Source organism: Enhydra lutris, unplaced genomic scaffold (assembly GCF_002288905.1).
Source record: "Enhydra lutris kenyoni isolate GAN:26980312 unplaced genomic scaffold, ASM228890v2 scaffoldscaffold9, whole genome shotgun sequence".
NCBI classification, from domain to species: Eukaryota; Metazoa; Chordata; class Mammalia; order Carnivora; family Mustelidae; genus Enhydra; species Enhydra lutris.
This window is the reverse complement of record NW_019154093.1, coordinates 64,604,257-64,625,165: the sequence shown is the minus strand read 5'-3', so window position 1 is coordinate 64,625,165 and position 20,909 is coordinate 64,604,257. Positions and strand designations below refer to the sequence as shown.

The following is a 20,909-nucleotide window of genomic DNA, read 5'->3' as shown; positions in this document are numbered from 1 at the left end:
TTTTTAAGATTTTATTTATTTGACAGAGAGAGATCACAAGTAGGCGGGGGTGGGGGGCGGTGGGGAGGAGAAAGCAGGCTCCCTGCCTAGCAGAGAGCCCGATGCGGGACTCGATCCCAGGACCCTGAGATCATGACCTGAGCCGAAGACAGAGGCCTAACCCACTGAGCCACCCAGGCAGCCCAATTCTGGTGTTTTAAAAATGAATAAAATAGTAAGGAATTCATAGTTGAGACTTGGCCATCTTAGACCTTAGAAGAATTTAAACTCATTTCTGGTTTTCTCCTTTTGTTCTTGATAAACAAAAGTTTGGGGCCGTCAAAGGATCTTACAACTTTTGTTTTAAGTTATATTCATGACCTAGTTTGTAGCCTGTAACACCAGAGGTAGTTTTGACTGAGTTTTGCATGGGCATTTTGAAAGAGCATTCCTGCCCTTCCACCATGTCCTCATCATCTGCTATCTTTGGTTACTGGTTTACAGGACTGATTTACAGATGCTTTCCAAAAGCCTCACCCACTACAGTGTATGTTTCTACTATATATGATGTGAATGTTCTGTAAGCACCTTCTCTACATAAGGGGACACTTCCCTGCCGGAGGATAAGCCGCCCTTCCTTGGCAGATTACTTGCGAGCATTAGCCACTTGCAGGGAAACTAACCTGATTAAAAACATATCAGGAAGAAGGTATGCTTAAATAACGTCAAGATGAGGAACTAGATAAAGGAAGGGATTGGCTCACTTAGAAGAGTTTCTCGAACTTGCTGCATTTAAGTAGCTGGCTCTGTAAAAAGATTACTGAAGAATCCTAGTTGATCAGCAGAAAATCATGGCCAAGAAAAACCACGTGAGAAATTGTACCTGTATTAGTATGTGTCCATAGAAACAATAGTAACATTGCCTTCAGAAAGGAAGGTAGCAAAAAAAACCAATCAAGGTACACATTTTGTGAATTGATTCCTTTGATCTGTTTGCTTTAATCAGAATTTGTAGGAATAATGGGTAGGGAACGGGTTGTTGCAGTTAGACCTCAGATGGGATTGACGACGTGTCAGAACTCTAATCCAGGAGCATGACAGATGATAGGACAGTTGATCCAAAAACCCATGCAACACATTGGAGTTTAACGTGTACTTATTTAATCCATCCACAAATGAATGCTTAGTTGTTTAGCGGAGTCCCTGCCGTAGACCTTTTTAACTTTTAAGGATTAAGACACTATAATAAAAAAACAGGATGGAAGTTTTCTAAAAGCTCTGCTCGAGTTTGATTTTATATTTTTACCCTAGAAGACCCTTCGGGAAGGTATGTGTTGTGGTGATTGCTGTGTATTGTTTAAGACTGATGAATCACAGAACCGTACCCCTGAAACAAATAACACATTATATGTTAATGATGAAAAAAAAGAAGAAGAAGATCAGTCAGTTATGCATACTAAGTAAATACTTAAAAATCTGTACCCTTGAGACCTCTATAGCTCTTCCCTCTGCTCTGGTTCCTTTGAAAACCCAGGACCTATGGAGCTATCTGCAATAATGATGGGCCAGGGGATGTAAAAATAGAATTTAGCCCCATAAGATCCACTAGAAATATAATGCAAACCATATTTTAAGTTTTACAGTAGCCACAATTTTTAATAGTAAAAAATTAAACTCAGGTGAAACTAGACCACCTGGGCAGCTCAGTTGGTTAAGCATCTGCCTTTGGCTCAGATCATGATCGCAGGGCCTTGGGATTGAGCCCCGCGTAGGGTTCCCTGCTCATTGGGGAGCCTGCTTCTCCCTCTCCCTCTGCTGCTCCCTCTGCTTATGTACTCTCTGGCTCTGTCGCAAATAAATAAATAAATTCTTATTAAAATTTAAAAAAAAAGTGAAACTAATTTTAATAATATATATTACTTAACTCTGTATATCCGAAAGAGTATTCCAGCAAGCAATCAATATAAAAATTTACCAGTAAATTATGTCCCATGGCCTTTTGTGCAAAGTCTTTGAAATACAGTGCCTATTTTACTCTTATGGTCACATCCCGATCTGTACCAGCCAGCTTCTGAGTGATCGACAGCCAAGCACTCAAGGCTCGTGGCAACTGTACTCGCAGGGTAGATCTAGACAGATCTTATTTTCCCCTGTTACTTTAAAGAAACTTCATCGTTTCCTAGTCTGCTGTTTCTCTAAATGTGGGGAACACTGTTGAGGTGATATGCACCATTTTGATCTGTACTTCAGAAGACACACCTGAATAGATTTTTAAAGATGTTTCCTCAAATTAATACACACTTGGTTTACTGTAACTGTTTCATATATGATTTTTAAAACTCCTTTTAAAATAAAATACTCTTTTTCATCAAGGTTGGGAAAGAGAGGGGGATATGAAAATATTGGAGTACTTTTGAAATTTAAACTTGGATCGGGGCATTCTACAGATTTCCCTTCCATGTTGTCTTGCTTTGGGAAGGAAAAGTTCATGACTGTGTGTGGATTCTCCCCTTTTGCCAGTTCTCCGTATATGTTTTTGTTTTTTTTTTAAGATTTTATTTATTTATTTGACAGATGGAGATCACAAGTAGGCAGAAGAGAGAGGAGGAAGCAAGCTCCCTGCCAAGCAGAGAGCCTCATGCAGGGCTTGATCCCAGGACACTGGGATCATGACCTGAGCTGAAGGCAGAGGCTTTAACCCAGTGAGCCACCCAGGCACCCCAAGTTCTCCATATATGTCAATCAAGTTGTGGAGAAGAATTATTCATGGCACCATTTAGGCATTCTTGCTTTTGCTTTTTTTAAATAATTGGATTATGTCTTATCTCCAGCACACATGGTGGCAGCAAGTACCCTAAAGCCTGCAGTTCAAGCACAGTCATACCTACCTACATTTCCCCTCCCTCCCTCCCTCCCTTCCTTCTTTTCATTCATTCATTCATTCATTCACACAATTTTTAGTGAGTATCTGTTACATGCTAGGCAACTTGCTAGACATGGAAGTTAAACAATAGAAGAGATCCTGCAATGCAGTGGGAAAATTGTATAAGAAAGCGACAAACATGATGTCCATTACCGTCCTCCAGAAAACATTTTATTCTTTGTTGGTGTGGTAGAGCTTCAGTCCAGGTGTCTTGGAAATGGGGAAACATTCCTCTCTTGCTTCATTTTATGAAAGGTTCTGATAATGTTACAGTTCCTGAGTTCCAGCCAATCCTTTCCTAAGCAATTACCCTATTAAGAGAAGCTTCTGTCGGGGCACCTGGGTGGCTCAGTTTGTCAAGCATCCACCTTGGGGCTCAGGTCACGATCCTGGAGTCCTGAGACTGAGCCCCGTGTTGGGCTCCCTGTTCAGCAGGGGGTCTGGCTTCTCTCTCTCTTGCTTCTCCCTCTCCCTCCCCACTGCTCATGCTCACTTTCTCTCTCTCTCTCTAAAATAAATAAAATCTTGAAAAAAAAGAGAAAGAGAGAAGCTTCTGTCTGCATTTGTGTTCAGTTACTAGAGGCATCAGATCCGTTTAGATAGACATCCGGAGAACTTAATGCTTCATTGTTTGACATTATGCATGGACTGTGTTTGTACTTTTATTTCAAGTATTGTCACCAAAATATCATCATTGACAACTTTATTCATACTGAAAATATTGGCAACAAATACTCTGCTGCAACCTTCAGGGTATCTGTGTCCAATGGATCAGTGCTTCTCTCAGCTTCCTATATATCTCCAAGTCCATGAATTACAGGCCATGATTTTTGTTAATGGATGAGGATAGTGCAGAATCTTTTTTCTTCTAGTACCAATTTACAGTGCTCCCCCTTGCCTGGATGCCTTTTGCAAAGGTGAGATTGGATACAGGAACGTATTACTATATATCAGGTCAGGCAGAGACCCACTCTGTAACCCAATGCAATGGGTTAAGTCAGGAAGAGCTAGGGCATGGAAACAATTGAGGAATGGACCCAGAAGGGTAGACTCCCCCAAAGGTGCTCTGGGCATCTGGTCCTGCAGCAGAACATGGGCTGTGAAAGGAAAAGTTACAGAAGACAGGGATTCTGGGAAAGTGTGTCAGGGAGACCAGTGGGGAGTAACCACATGTTCTGGTATTGGACATAACATAGCTCCTGGGAATCTGGGAGCTGTGGGTGTGAGGAAAATCTGTTGCCAAGTAAGAGAATAGGGCGTTTGCCGCTGTCTAGAGTTAAGCAGAAGAACTCAAGTACCCGGAAGACAGATGGGAACAGATAGTCTCCTTAGGGGGACTTGGGTGCTGACTGGGTGACCAGAGCAGAGCCTCAGGAACTGAGATGAGCTAGCAGAACTCAGGCACAAAGTTGAAATTGCATATCAGGAGCAATTCATAATTCTTATTATCAAATATGGGCCAGAATGGTCAACTTGAATTAGCACAGAGACTTGACCTTGAATCACAGACCTTGAGCTGTAGCTGTATAAACCCCTCTCGCCTAAGGTCAGAGTTTTCAAAGATAAGGTAGACTCGAGCTGAAGGTTTAGGGACCAGAGGGATAGATAGTGTATTTCAATGACTCTGGCTTTGTGAAGGGGGTCATGACTGAGCTGAGATTGAAGTAGGATGACACACCTGTAATCCATGTCAGAGCCCCACCTTCTACTCACCAAATACATTTATTTCATTATTTCAGTTGAACTCAGGTCTTTGAAGGTTAGATGGTTTGGGGAATTGCTGCACTGATTCAACTGACAAGGTTTTCTGAAAGGCAAAGGAAATGTGAAAAATTTTTCTGTTTTGTCACTGTCAGCCCCTTTCTTGGAGGTCACTGACAACAGCCTTCTCACTTGGACGTTCACTCCTCTACTTCTTTAGGACACTGAAGCACAGATCAAGGACCGCCTCCCCATGCCCCTTGAAATTCTCTTCTCTCCGGGATTCCTTGATATGATCATTTTCTTTGGACTCCGGACACTCCTGCTCTGTGTCCTTTGTTTACTTCTCTTTTTATTTCCCACTCCCCAGTTGTAGGCAATCTCAAAATGTATTCTTTTTTTTTTTTTTTTAAGATTTTATTTATTTATTTATTTGACAGAGATCACAAGTAGGCAGAGAGGCAGGTGGGGGGGGAGCAGGGGAAGCAGGCTATCTGCTCAGCCTGATGTGGGGCTCGATTGGGATCATGACCTGAGCCGAAGGCAGAGGCTTTAACCCACTGAGCCACCTGGGTGCCCTCAAAATGTATTCTTAAGCCTTTCTTTCCTTCCGCTCTCCTGTCCTCATTATTGGCATGTGCCCCTTCACTTTCCCAGTGCTGTAAGCCTGCCTCATTACCTGGAAGGATGACCACAGTAGTGACTTACAGGACTTTTACCTCTCTTGCTAGTCTCCTCTGCTTCTAGATTGATTTTTCCAAAGCGTAGGTCTGATCACAACACTCCCCTGCCCAGAAATTTCATAGCCTCCCACTGTGAACAAAATAAAGTACCAACTTCTTGCATGAATCTCAAGGCATTTACATCACCGTCCCAAGGTAATCTCCTATCAGCCCTCATATCCATCTGCATTCCAACCAAACTGGGCCACTTACCGTTTCTCAAGGATATCCTGTAATTGCCCTCCTCCAAGGCTTTATTTAACTTCTCCTTTGCTCTGTAGTTGTGGCAACCATGTGTGCTGGTTTGCCTGGGTCAGTCCCGGTTTGTTCCTGTTGTCTTGATAGCAATATTACTAAACTTTCATTTCACACTCCAAAGTGTAATAGTTTGGGTGATAAATTATGTTGTCACCCTACCTATAAAGCTCTTTTCCCTATTCTTTCTTTCTGTCTTATTCCCCAGTCTGCAGTCTATATAACTTTGCTTGTGGTAAACATAGCTCTAGCCTTTTAAGCCATGTGCCATATAAAAAAACATCATCGCTCATGAGATTTTCTTTCTGCTCTCTACCTTACCATCACCAAGTTCAGGGCCATATTTTGTATCTATTAGATTGCTTTCATATGTACATAAGAGAGAACTCCTACTTAACCATTTAAACAATAAGGAAAGTTTATTATGTCATGTAACAGGGAGTGCCATTGGGTTGGCTCAAAAATGACTAATTCAGTATCTGAATGACAGATCAAAGATCCACGTTTCTCTTCTCTTTGCACCCTGACATAATATGTGTCTGCTCTGCTCTTGGCTGGCTTCTCTCATGGTGGACCATGACCACCCTTCTTCTGGAATCACATACGAAGTTGATGTCTAGCAGAAGAATACTTCTTCTGTGAGTTTCTTTTGAAAAGCAAGAACCTTTCTACCTAGCAAAGGTCTCCTCATCCTCCTTGGGTGCAACTCCATCTCATGCCCAGGCCTAAATTAGTCACAGATGGAGCCACCAGGACTCGATAAATCATTCATCCTTTGAGGCTAAGGATGACCATGACTCCCTGAAGACTGTGGCCATAATAGGGAAGGTTGATAACGGAACAAAATCAAGGCTCTGTGAGGAAGATGGCTAGTTAATATTGATTAGACAGACAACAGTGTCTGCTACATGTAAGTTTGGGTTCAATCAATGTTTAGTAAATAGGGGATTAGTTTTCTTTCAGATATGAAGAATTTTAATTCACTTGAATATTCTAATGCTGTCATGAATTATAAATACTGATATTAAATAAACATTTAAAGTGATCTGCACTGCACATAACAGGTTCATTTCAATACTATTTTGCTTGCGTTCGTATGGAGAGATTATAATTAAGATTTTGAAAGAAAACTTGATTGAGATTTTAATAGCCATCTAAAACTGCCGGCCAGCACACTGTGCTCAGAATTGCTCATTAAGTACGATTGTTTCCCGTTGCTTTTTGAGGGAATGTCTTTTCCAAGTATTTGAGTCCTGTATTCATTGGACTCCAATCTATATTCATTGAGTCGTTTATTCAAAGATTCAAATATTCACAGGATTTCAGTTACCTGTTACAAGTTTACCTTTTGGTAATGAATTGCAAAATTCTCAAAATGTCTGCCAACTGTGAAATGTGATAAACAGTAGGTCAGTATGATTTTGAAATGTGCTATGGTACCCGGGGGGGCTTGGAAATAAAGACTGCGAACCGAGGATCCTCTTCTCTCATGCCCGTGATGGGACTCTCATTCTTCCCAAGCAGGGTTTATTCAGGCCCAATACCTCCCAAGATCTCTGTGGGAAAGTGTGAGTTGGAAACCAGAGCATCTGGAGGGTGCTATGTGTACTTTGCGTGGTGGTTAGTAGTGTACTGTGCAGGTGGGGGTTTGCTCCACCGTTGGAAGTGTTGTCACCAGTCTACAACACATATGGTCCCGATGGCGGGACCACAGGGGGGCCCAGCAGCCCCTGGGTGCACATGAGAAGGAACCAGCACGATTAACGTGAAGCTATTCCATGCAATAAAAGAATCAGAAAGACTCATTTTGATTCTGAATGAAACATTTGAACAGACCAGAGAAGTACTGTTTCTGAGCCCTTCTCTGGATATTGCTGCTCAGAGTTAGGGACCTTGGTGCCAGAGGGCATGGAGTTGGCGTTTGTATGTTTTCAGCAATACTCTTGCTAACTGCTGAGAGGTGATGACTCTAACTATTTTGACAGCCCACCATAGGACTCCATAGAGAAGCAGAATCTAAGATTACACATGGTTTGGACATTTGAACAAATGTTCTGAAGGATGAAGGGACTAGGTAAGACGGAACTCCTTCCAAGTGTCAAAGTCGAGGAGTCAGTCTTTCCTGAGGGCAGTTGTTTACCTGCATGGTCAAATACCTGTGAAAGCTAATCTGAATCTTGCAAGGAGTGGTGATGAGAAAACCGCATAGAAACTACGTTATATACAATGAATATTTTATCATTATGCTTTTGAGAAATAACATAAATCTATAACTTTTCTTCAAAATTTTATCTTGCCTGAAATGAAGTTCCTGTTAATATTATCTGAACGTCCCACCAAACTATTCCATCACAGGCTTTCCAAATAACATGTTGAGGTAACAGGCTGCTTCCAAAAATAAGTTGCAGCAGGTTGGGGACACATTTAGAAAATTAATATTCCCAGCCCTACTGCACTCTGCCAACCCATATAAACTCTATCTACTTCTCTTTGTTTGAGTAAATGTTACTGTTTGCTGGAATGTCTTATCCATAAGCTTTATTTATATAGCTGTTTTTTTTTTGTTTTTGTTTTTGTTTTTTTTAAAGAACAGATTCCCATATTTGTGCTTATGTAGAAAAGCTTGTTGGGGGAAATTGTATTCCTAAGTACAGAAGTTCAGATAGAAAGGCTTTAACTGCTAGACTTTTCTTCCTAAAATAAAGCAAACTAATAAAATATTAAAATGTCAAGGTTGACATCAGGTGATAAAGTGAGTTAGTATGTGTTTCATAAAGCATTTTGACTGCATTCCTAAACAAATCTTTGATGATGAGTATAATATTAAAGTTGGGGTCACACGGCCGAGGTTTGAATCTCAGGTCTGCCATTTACTAGTTGTGGGAACTTGGGGAAATTATTCAACCTCTTTGTGCCTCAGTTTCCTTATCTGTAAGGAGGAATAGTAATACCTCCCTCGTAGGGCGTACACATCAATATTTGTAAAGCATTTAGAACCGCACCTGGCCCATGTGCTGTGTGTCACTTTTAAAAATGACAACAGAGGGAAGATATTTATGAATTTATGTAATAAATTATGTATCATAAGCATAAATTAAAGGTGTTTAAGTTCATAAGTAATCAGTTTTGTAAAAGATACTTCCTGTTATATATTGGAAACCCTTAAATTGGCTTGCTTAATAAATTCAGCTGAACCAGAGCTATCAGGGTTGCACATTCAAATTATAATTATACCTTTTCCTAATACACCAGAAGCAGTAAGCTGGAAAGTTGCACTCATACCAAAAACAAATGAGACCAGACTGCAAAGTGAGTTTATGTTCCAAGATTCATCTCATTCATTTATTTTTGGGTCTCAATCATGCTTTTCTTTGTGCGTTCTCATCAAACATTTTTAATGGCTTAGTGAAGTATAAGGATTTCCTATGTAATCAACATTTACTCTTTCTGTGAAAGTGTTTTAAAAATAAAGTCCTTCAAATGTCTAGTCGTTTTTTTTTTCCCCCAGTAAAAATGAATGGCCTTAAAAGACATTTGTTCTGTCAATCTGTTTAAAGATGAGAGAAATGAAAGCCAAGAAAACCGGAAGAAGATGGCCTCCAGGGAAAGATCTGTATGATGAATTGGAAATTGCAGGGAACACTATTTCTGCTTTCCCAGGCAGAGCTGTCACCTGAAAAGCCTATTTCCATGAAAAGGAGTGTTACCCGGCCTATCACAGTGTGGTCTGTCGAGTGCACATTCCCTTAATGCAGTGAGGCCCTTGAAGGTGACCACTAATAATTCAGTCCTGTTGTACAACGGAGACTTATACTTTGATACAGAAGGAATCTCAACCATACAGCGGTCTAGATTTCCTGAACTAGCAAGAAAATAAACATTATAAAAAAGATAGGGAGAAGAAAAGAAGCAGAATTACTATTGCTACGAGGCAGTTACGAAGATCCACTACACAGGCTCAGGTCCTTTGATAGTTCTCCCCAGACTCAACAGCCAGCAGACACCCCAAGGAGGTCCAGTGGGGGAAAATATGACTCTTCTGTACTGTAGGAAAGAAATGTGATTCTCAGACCGGAAAGGTCAGGTAAATCCACCATCGTTCCCTGGCCATTTTCTGCTGCACAAACAACATCTCAAAAGTGCTACTTAAGTGCCTTTTTATTTCTCACCTGTGTCACTGTTTAGAATAATACCTTTCTCTCTCATTGTGTGAATTAATACTTGTTCTCTTTTGTTTGAAGTACTGTTTTCTCCTCTTCCTAATAACCGGGAAAGTGGTGAATGAGTTTGTCATCACTTTATAAAGTTAGCCTTTCTCACCTTTCCTTTTTTTTCTGAAGATCCCAAATTCTTTTATTCAGTTATCGTAAATAACTAATACTAGCTAATCCTTCCCAAATGTAAATTCCTTTCTTCTAAATAGGAAGACTTGCTTTGATTGACTCTCCCTAGTGTTTCTGGAATATCGGCTTTACCAAATATTTAGGGTTGTCCCTAGAACATAGGTTTCTAAAATCAAACAAGTTTGGGAAACCGTGGGCAGTAAAGTTAACAGTTTTCTTTAACAGACTGTCATGCTTTCGGTCATATAAGAAAGCTAATTGGGAGGAAATTACCCTCTTAAATGCAGAAGTTCAAACCAGAAAGCTTTGATTGCCAGATGTTTCTTAAAATAAACCAAAATTTAAAAACACAGTATAATGTCAAGTTGAACTCCAGAACTGGATGGCATGGAGTTGAATCCTGACTTTAGGACTTAGTAGCTAAATGACCTTAGGTAAGTCATAATAATCTTTCTGTGCCTAGTGTTCTCATCTATAAAATGAAGACAGTGAAGTAATGCCATCAAGGGGCAGCTAGGAAACAGGAGTTTTAACATGCTAATATGATGCACTGTGCATCTCTGGGAAAATTACAGTTTGTAGCTTTTAGCTGATTTTTTTTTTTCTTTTTTGACCAGGAACATCTCCCTTCCCCTAAACCCACTTAACATCCTGCTGAACATAGTTTTGGAAGTACTGACTTAGGGACATTTAATTATTGCCTGTGCTTCAAAGACTTATGTCTAAAAACCCATTATCTCAAATTTTCAAAGAATTTTTCAAGTTTTATCACGCTTTTTAAAATTGTGATAAAGAACAGGGCAGATTAATTTCAATATGTATTTTAGAAGAGCAGAAAGCAAGCCAAAAACCTGTGTACCAGTTGTTTTTTTAAATTAGGAATTAGTTCTTTTGAGGAATGACAGGTACATTATAACGGTACTGACCTATGGTAGATTTGTGAACATGAAGAATTTGACCTTATATATTAAATTTTTTCTTGAAACTACAAGTATGCAAAATGACTGAATTATAGTGCTCTCATAATTCATTTTTCTTATAGCTTATGTTCACTACATTTTGTGAATGGTTGGGCAAATATAAAGATCATGTAAAATTTAATTAACTAGGAAAGTTTTAATGGTTTTCACAAACTTCTCATCATTAAAAAAAAAAAAGAATTGTGCATAGTATAAATCTGTGCCTTGTTGTCAGGCATACCATGCTCGCTTTTTCTCTGTGATCATGCTACTTGCCACCCCCCACTTACCCCTAGCCACACACACACAGGCACACACTTATGCACTGTGAGATTAGTGTCGGGACTTTCACATGGTCCCAGCATATCAAACTGCTCTATTATCTTATTCCAAGTATCCCAAATTTCCTTACCATGAGCACTAACCCATCACAGATCTGAGTTGGACAGAACCTTCAAGCTTTTCAAATCATAGCTAAAATTTGCACCGTGCTTACTCTGTGTTAACTCTTACTCTAAGAATTTTATAACAGTTAACTCGTTTAAGTCTTACAACAGCCTATGGTGTCATTATTTCTATTATCTTCATTTTATAGATGCAGACACTGAAGCAAAAGTTCATACTATACTACTTCGCAGAGACACGTATACCTTTCTGGTGCTTAGAGTAAAAACATTCCAGATAGTACTTCTCCATGCTGGGCTCCAGCCAGATCCTCAGGCTCTGGAGGGTTTTAATACTGACCACACTGCTTAGATGGGGTTGAAGAAGACTGGATCCCTTTCTGTAAGAATGTTCCAGAGAGGAACACCAAGTTTGGTCACTTGCATGTTCAGTCCTCAAGGAGCACTTACTCCTCATCTCGTCTCTTCTTTATTCATTCACTAGTATAGCTAGTGAATGTGTTTCGTGCTGGCAGCTATGTTGTAAGTTTCTCTGACGCCTCTGGCATTTCAGCCAGAGTGAGAAGTGTGGTAGACTCTAAGCCAGAGGATGAACATGTGTGGGGTGCTGAGCAGTGAGTGGCTTGTCAGGATGCTCCATCTCTCCAAGTCTCACTTAAAACATGCGAAAAGCAAGAGCTTCGGGTTTCTTTTTAAGTTTCATTGAACCTTGCCTTCTAGAATCCCACCTAGAATCCCATTCTAGGCACTACAATGCCTAGAATAGCTCTTTGCACAGTACAAATACGTAATCATTATTTGTTAAATAAATATCTAGAAATTCCTTTAAAGATATCTCTGAAAAATTTAAAACATATGGTAATCAGGACTTTTAGATCCCTCAGAATATCCCACAGGGAGGTTGGGCGGGCTTAATAAAATGCAGACGGCTGGATCTCCCAGCTAGAGCTTCCGAGACAGTAGGTCTGCGGCGAGGTTTGCCAATTTGTACTTCCGTCAAGTTCCCGTGTGCTGCTGCTGCTGGGACCACATCTGAAAACCACTGTCCAGAGAGCATTCTGAAAATTGACCTATAACTATCTTCTACTGGCTCCAAAATTAAAAAATGATTTCATGAGCTTGTCCCGCCCATCGGTGGGGATAACATCTTCCCGTGTTTCTTGTGCCCCGCTATGTGCATGGGCAAGAGTCTCCTAAAGACTGTGGACCTTCACACAAAGGACCAAATCCATTCCCGGGCCTCATTTCCTCCTGTGTAAGCTGCCTTCGGACCCACTGCTTCACCAAAACTGTCCTACCCCCTAGGATATGGGGGCCTTCTAGGTGCGACCCGCCCGCAGTCCTAACCACTGCTACTGCCATGTGCAGATTAAGGGCACGGGTTCAGAGAATGAACTGCCTTGGGTTCAGATGCTGCCTCTTCACTCCACACCCAGCCCCAGGTAGCTCATTTCATCTGTGCCTTATTTTCTTCATCTGGAGCTGGTTTTTAATAACAATACTTAACCTCATACGGCTGAATATTTGCAAAGCACTTAGAACAATCCCTAATACCTAGTAAATGCCATGTAAGTTGGTTTTCTTGTCAATCTTTTTCTCTCCAGCTTCACAGAGATATAATGACATATTGCATAAGTTTAAGGTGCATAATGTGTCGATTTGATAGATTTATGTATTGCAAAATGGATTAACACCGTAACACTAGCTAACACCTCTGTCCTCTCACATGATTATCTTGTGTGTGTGTGTGTGTGTGTGTGTGTGTGTGTGGTAAGAACATTTAAGATCTACTCTTGTAGCAACATTTAAGTATTCAGCACAGTATTATTAGCTGTAATCGCCATGCTGTACATTAGATCCTCAGAACTTGTTAATCTTACAACTGGAAGTTTGTAGCCTTGGACCAGTATGTATGTATGTATGTGTGTATGTATGTTTGTTTGTTTCTTTCTTTCTTTTTTAAGATTTTATCTATCTATTTGAGAAAGCACAGGAGCCGGGTGTGGGCAGAATGTAGGAGCAGAAGGAGAGGGATAAGCATACTCCCCACTGAGCAGGAATCCTGACTCAGGGCTCCATCCTGGGACCCTTGAGATAATGACCTGAGCTGAAATCAAGAGTCATATGCTTAACCGATTGAGCCACCCAGGCGTCCTGACCAGTATTTTCCTATTTCCCCCTAACCTCCAACCTGGTAACCACCATTCTGCTCTGTTTCTATGCATTCAACTTTTCCTTTTCTTTTTCTTTTTCTTTCTTTCTTTCTTTTTTTTTTTTTTTTAGATACCACATATAAGTGATACCATGCAATATATGTTTTTCTTGGTCTGATATATTTATTTAGCAAAATGCCTCAAGGTTCATCCAGGTTGTAGTAAACAGCAGGATTTTCTGCTTTCTCATGACTGAATAGTATTCCATTGTATATAGCACATTTTCTTTATGCATTTATCCATAGACAGACACTTATGTGGTTTCCACTTCATAGCTGTTGTGACTAATGCTGCAATGAACATTGGAGTGCAGATATCTCTTTGAGATCCTAATTTCAGTTCCTTTGGATATACACCCAGAAGCAGGATTGCTGGCTCACAAGGTAGTTTTAGTTTTAATTTTTTGAGGAATCTCCATACTATTTTCCATAGTGGCTGCACCAGTTTGCATTCCCACTAACAGTGCTCAAGGGTTCCCTTTTCTCCACATCCTCACCAACACATATTATCTCTTGTCTTTTTTGATCACAGCCATTCTGACAGGGGTGAAGGTGATATCTCATTGTGGTTTTGATTTGCATTGCCCTCATGATGAGTGATGGTGGGCACCATTTCATGTGACTGTTGGCCATTTGTATGTCTTCTTTGGAAAACTGTCCAGTCAGTTCTTTTGTCCATTTTCAATATTTTTTGTTTTGTTTATTATTGAGTTATATGAGTTCTTTATACATTTTGGATATTTAACCCTTATCAGACATATGATTTGCATAGATTTTCTCCCACTTGATAGGTTGCCTTTTCATTTTGTCAGCATAATGGGTTTTTTGCTGTGTAGAAGCTTTAAGTTAGCTTTGGTTATATGTTAAATATTTCCCAAATTTGCCTCTCAGAGTATCAGCTTCATGATTTCTCTCATAGCCACATACCACCTCAACTAAAATCAATCCACTTAACCAACAAATTGTAAAAGAAAACATATCATTACCATAAATGAAATACCAATATCAACTGATATCAATCGGCAAATAGAAGCTAACCATAAAATGAATGTACTGAAAACCAGTGTTTTTGAATTCTAACCAGATATTATTCTCTGCTGAAAATTGAGTGTGAGACTCATTCCCTCTTTATTCAAAGAAGAAAAAAAAAAGGAAATTAGCAAGTTCTCATCGCTGTGAATGAATAAACCCCCACATCTCACTGGCTTCACATGTTAGAGTTTATCTTCCACTCTCGTGACAGTCTAGTGCAGGACTACTGACTGGGGGACTTTAACTCCTTCTGTCTTATGGCACCAACAACTCCTGGGCCTGGAGAGTTCCCTGCTTCCAGGCAGCAGATGGGAGGAAGGCATGGAGAGTATACACATGATTTTCCTCCTGGTCTGAAACTGACACACATCATTGATCCTGATGTTCCTTTGGCGTAAGTCACTACCTAGCACCAGGCATGCAGGGAATGCTGGTCTGGACTAGGAAGCCACTTCCCAAAGCAACTTTATAATATGAAAGTGAGGACACAAGTTTTTGTGGTCAAATTATGAAATATATACACTTAGAGCAAAACATAACCATAGTTTCTTACCGCTGGGAGGGATTGTGTATCACTAACTCTATTACTATTTATCACTAACTATATTACTTCTTCCATAATTCTCCTGAATTCATTTAATTCTCTCTCCAACCTCAATTCCACTCAGCAACTATGTTTTAAGAAGTTAGTAACACCGTACTCAGCAAAAGTGCTGGAATACATGTAGACACTGAAGAAACCTTAATTTCTCATATCATGACACAAAGTTAATGAGACAGTACCCAATGTAGCTTTTTACTTCTTGGTACAGCTAAGAATTTTCTTTGGCTACCTTAAAGTTCATGGAGGGAAATGAGCTCTTTCTTTATCCATGCCTATAATAACCAAGAATGGACAGTGTGTTTGATAGAAACCTAAATATAAACCCAATGCCTTCCTGCACTTTAAAATTTAAGTCTGTCTCATGACTATACCTTTATGGATAAAGCTACTTTTCAGATATTATTTCACATATATCTGAAGTGTATGAGACATGCCAACTACCATCACACTGATTGCATGACCTCTACTGCTGCCTTACATCTTTACATCTGCACGGTTTTCTTGTACCAAGTTCAAAACAATTATGCATGGATATCTTTGAATCATCAGAAGTTGAAAGAGAGAGCAATTTCTAATCAGGTTTTCATAAATGAAAACATAAAGCTATTTCGGAGTTTGTCATTTGATGAAAGTCTACAGTGATTTATTTTGTCATTAAGGAGCATAGATACTAGAGGGTCAGCCTCTGGGAATTGAGGCATGAGAACAATATTATGTGCTTATAACAAACATTTGAGCATTTATATTTGGGGATTAATGATTTGTTCCTACATCCTTGTAAGTTGCTATTCATTGGAAAGATGGAGCTTTTTACTCACTGCCAAGCAGGGTAATGGATCAGATTAGGACCACTACCAGTTCTATCCTCAAGGATGGGATAGAGATGGGGTCAGTTATTTAGAAAGGGTGTGTGTGTAGGTCCCACTTCATAAGCAAGGTAGGGCTCAAGAGACTTCATAATGTCAACACTGAGTTCAATAAAGCATAATGGAGTTACTCCATCAGAGGATGGAGTATAACAGGAAACATGGTACTCCAGCTGTGGAATGTAAGGCTTCCATTTACCTGGTGGGTTGAGGCTCAGAAAAACAGCTCTTGCCTCCAAGCACATAGACTGTCAGGTTGCATTTAGGAGGGGACTATGACTCAAGGAATAGCATGGTTGCTCAGACACAACTCTGACTGGGTAGGTAAAATGGTGAGCCATTGAGTACCATCTTTTGTACCGGCTCCTGAACCTTTCACGGGCATCGTCACATTCCATATCAGATTTACACGGACCAGGAATAAGACACCACCAACCTTGCACAGGGACTGTTAAGGGCTTCCTGTAGAACTGAGGATCAGACAAGGGCTTTCTGCTTTACACCTGTAGAAGATAAAGGTTTGGAGAGGGCTGGGCCAGAGAAGGCTGTGAAAGCCCTCAGACTATGATGACTTCCGTGAAAGAGAAGGGGGAAAGTAGGGGAACAGGGTCACCAGCCCCTCAGAACACAGCACAGTTTCAAGAAAGAATTGGCCAGGCTGATTGGCAGTTTTCAAATCAAAATTGCCAGTCAGAGATATCCCACATCTCAGGGCAACAGGCTTTCCTGAGTGCCCCCACCATATGTAGTCATTTGCTTGAAGGAGCCCACAGGAAGTGTGGTCCCAGTGGAACAGCAGCTGGGTGCGTGAGCTGGAAAGCCTCCCTGCCCCAGGCCAATCTGAGTGGTCCGTCTCACCGTGGCCACAGATGCTTCCAGGGACTCAGCAACATTTCTTCCTAAATGTGCTGCTGGCAGTTATTGTCCAAACAAGTTAAAACTCAGACTCATACCATTATTCATTATTTTACTTGTGTCCACCCAACTGGGTTATAAAGCTTTCTTTAAACAGCCATGCCTAACATGGAGCCCTTAACTCAGAAGGTATCTAAGTATACATCGTAATAAAAATTGCTTTCTTTTTGTTACATGAATCTGCTGATAGTAGTAAACAATGGGAGTTTGGACTTAGGAAGTTGGGACGGGTAGAAAGGTTAAGAGAGAGTACGATTTGGCTAAGGAGTTTCACAGCTATCACAGTGGGGGAGGCATAAGTCGAGCATGTGAAGTAGGTGCAGCCACAAGAGGAGAGCAGACACTAGGATCGAGGCCACTACATTTGATGAAATGAAGTCCCGGGAGGCACACAGAATGCAGTACCCAGAGAACATGGTGGAAAGGGCTAGTCTAGAGAAAGAACTAGCATGGGAGGGAGGAGGTCCAGCAAGATGGGATGGATAAGAGTTGAGGTAGACATCAGTGCAACTCCCTTTTGCTGAGAAATAGGATTTCTGCCCAGAGAGGCAGTTTCCGTGCACCATGACACACCTTCTTAACTTGGGTGAATTGGACCAGAAGAGAACCTGTCCCCAATGGAACCCCTTAGGGATGTGGAGTTGGGACACAGTAAATCGAATTAATTGAACTTTCCCTGAACTAAGCCGATATGTTCTAAACAGGACTCTTGACAACTGTTGGGCAATCAAACCAGAGGAGAACTGGTTTGCAGAAAGACGAGAATGAGTCAGGCATTCAGAGAAGAGCTGAGAGGCAGTGTGACTCCAGAGACAGGGAGTGAGATGGAGAGAGTAGTTACCTGGATTCCTGAGGAATTTTTATTCCTGGATCTGATCCTGAGTCCCATACCCCGAGTTCTGAGATAACCCTCCAAACCCTAGAATAAATTCCCAATTTTGCTTAACCCAGTTTGAGAGAGTTTCTTTTATTAGCAGCCAAACAGTATTGATTGAGATGGTGTTTTGGCAGATAGGCTGAAGACAAAAATAGGGAATTCAGAAATGTGCAGTGTGCTGACATGCGCCCAGGCAAGGGGTCAGCATTAGGAAAACCAGGAAGAAGAGCCCTAGGAAGAGGGACCCAGACAAGGCAGGTCTTAGTTTGGTAGGAACGTGGTAACCAAACACATTATCACGTCAGCGACAAGCATCCAGGATCTGGTTATAGGAAGGAACTAAGGTGTAAGGTAGAGCCTTCATCACAGGAACACGGCAGGAGTTGGTTATTAGGAGTCAGGCAAAAGGTCAGAGGCTGACTGAGACCTTCGGATCTAATGAGGATGGAATTCACATATGCATTTAATAAGAATTATTGGGTATCTGTTACATTCAGAGGAATTTTGTGTATCATAGATTATCAGACCGAGTTGAGGGGGTCAGTGTACTTGGGGGTAGAGCCAGGAGTGGGTGGAGACCCCCTGGTACCTGCTCTGGGCGAGAGAAGGCTTAAGGGGGCGGAATCAGGCTGGGAGCCAAGACGCTCATGATGTGGAGTAGGTGGTAGATTCTTAGAATTTGGAACACTGAAGGGCAACACAGACCTGGAAGAAGTTGAAACTGAAAATTCAGGAAGTAAATTCTTTCAAAGAGCAGCAGAAGAATGATTCAGAAAGGAAGATGAGAAGATGTCAGGCACACAGCTTGTTTGTTTGTCAGCTTCTCCTAGGGCCCTACTGGCCGCTGACGAACCTGTGGAAAATACGTCCTGCGCCTCTTAAGGCCAGATGAACTGTTTCATCACACACCTCTTCTACTTCACCAAAGTTAAAAATTTCAGGAGGATTTGGGAGACTATAAACTCTAGCTTTTCTTAATTCAGCCCAGTCTTACCACCAGATAGGCAAGATTGGACTCCTTTAATGGAATTCAGCTCAACATGTACTGATACAACCTTGAACCCTGACCTCCCTGGAAGAAGAGATATAATTAAAAAAAAGAGGAAAAGTTAGAAAGAATAAAAATTGGGCCACCTGGGTGGCTCCATTGGTTAAGTGACTGCCTTTGGCTCAGGTCATGATCCCAGAGTCCCGGGATTGAGTCCTGCATTGGGCTCCCAGCTCCATGGGGAGTCTGCTTCTCCCTCTGACCTTCTCCCCTCTCATGCTCTCTCTCTCTCTCTCTCTCAAATAAATAAATAAAATTAAAAAAAAACAAAAATTAAGAAATGCCTTATAATCTGTTACTTATATTGGAGTAGAACTAGGTCAGACGTTTTATCTCCTATGAAATCCTTCTGTATCTCCCACTTACAATTTTGAATATCCTATAATTACAGGTATTACCTTTCATCAAGACCCCAAAAGCATTTTTCCAGGCCATTTCAGGGACTCTCTGTTTAGAATGTTACTTAACCTAGACAAGATGTACTGAAAACTAACCTTAATAATGACAAATTAGGCAACATACCATTTGCTCCATTTCTTTTCTCTTAATCTTATTTCTGGTGTTGTTGATCATTATATTAAATAAAGTCCAAAGATCTGAGGCCAAGTCAGCAATTTCTGCTTGCCTTCTGACTGGCTTGATGGGGAGCAAATTATTTAACCTCCCTAATCCTTCCTTTCCTCATTCATGGAATGGAATATTAACACATTCTCTAGTACCTAATACCTTGCTGGGTGATTTTAAAAGCCATGTATGAAAACCACTGCAAATGGTATTAACACCAAGGGAAGATAGGCAGGTCCTTCAGTAAATCAACATAGTAGAGCAAAGAATCTGTATCCGGATTTTTATTTTTCTCCTTACTGGCTCTGTGACTTTGAGCAATTCATTTGAGTTTCAAGTCTTGGTTTTTTCAATTATAAAAGAAGTATGACAATATTTTCTGTTTCCTTTTTTTATGAAGATGAAAATGACATATATGTACAAAATATAAAGAATATATTAATGACTATAATTTTTAATACTGTCTCAGAATAATAAGATTTTGGCAAAGGATGACCTCAAGGCCAAGCACGTTTGAATTGATTTTGTTTCTTGTTATAAAAGTGTTAATGTAATTTGACTTTAGAGTGTCTTTATCTGATCCTTTCAAAAATATTTTCATAGAAAATTGTTCCGATTTCTGTGGCAGTGTCAAATTGAAGCAAGACGTAATCACTTAAAGAAAAAACATGAAATTCAGTTACATACCAAAAATAAATAAGTGTATCCTTAAAGCAAAGATCCTGTGTAAATTATTTATTTTGATGAAGTCTTCCAGAAAACAAAAATGATATGGTCCATTTGTATTCATAATTTATTAGTTTAATACTCCCTTGAGTTGAGAGAAATATGGGTTGTATGCATAGGGATAAGGTTCTAAAAAAGGGCTTAGTTAAGCAAATATGATTCAGTTTTATATTGAGATCATTACCACTCAAAGGATTTACTTTCTTGCATTTTTAAAAAATAAAATTATTCTATATTTATACTGCTTAAATTCTAATGTTCTTTAACCTTTTATTTCCTTGCAAGATAATAGTGGGAGAAACTGCAGTGTTTTGCCTACAACTGGCCACACGGGATTTTGAAAACCAGGAGAAAACTATTTTAACTGGAGATTGTTGCTATATAAACCCACTGGTGCGGCGAACTGTACGATTTCTGGGTATGTGTTCATTGAATTATTTTTATTGTTGCGGAAACCATGTTTATGTATAAGCTAACCCTTAAAATGATCAGCATTTTAAGACTATACAAATATTGGATTATATTTTATTTGAAAGGTCTCAGTTTGGTTTTAAAAATAACATTGCGTACTAATTTTTCTCATATGGCTCCAGCTCACATGTCATTTCCATATTATTTTAAGAAAAAAAAAAAAGAACACCACATTTGGATGTTTAATATTTTTTAAGAAACTAAAAATTATATAATTAAAATAAATGATTTACTGTGTTCATGAAATTTCAGAAACAGTGGGGAGAAATGATAATTAGTTAGATTGGTGAACATCATGGAAGACAAGA

At 40.1% G+C, this 20,909-nt stretch overlaps 1 protein-coding gene across 1 annotated transcript in view; it reads left to right on the top strand.

Annotated features, from left to right (window-relative positions):
- The window catches only part of LOC111142933 (phospholipid phosphatase related 5), a 131,193-nt gene that overhangs the window by 19,534 nt on the left and 90,750 nt on the right, over positions 1-20,909 (top strand). The window contains exon 2 of the mRNA XM_022496296.1: positions 20,416-20,548. Within this exon, the coding sequence (XP_022352004.1) occupies positions 20,416-20,548 (133 nt within the window). The remainder of the gene's footprint in view (positions 1-20,415; positions 20,549-20,909) is intronic.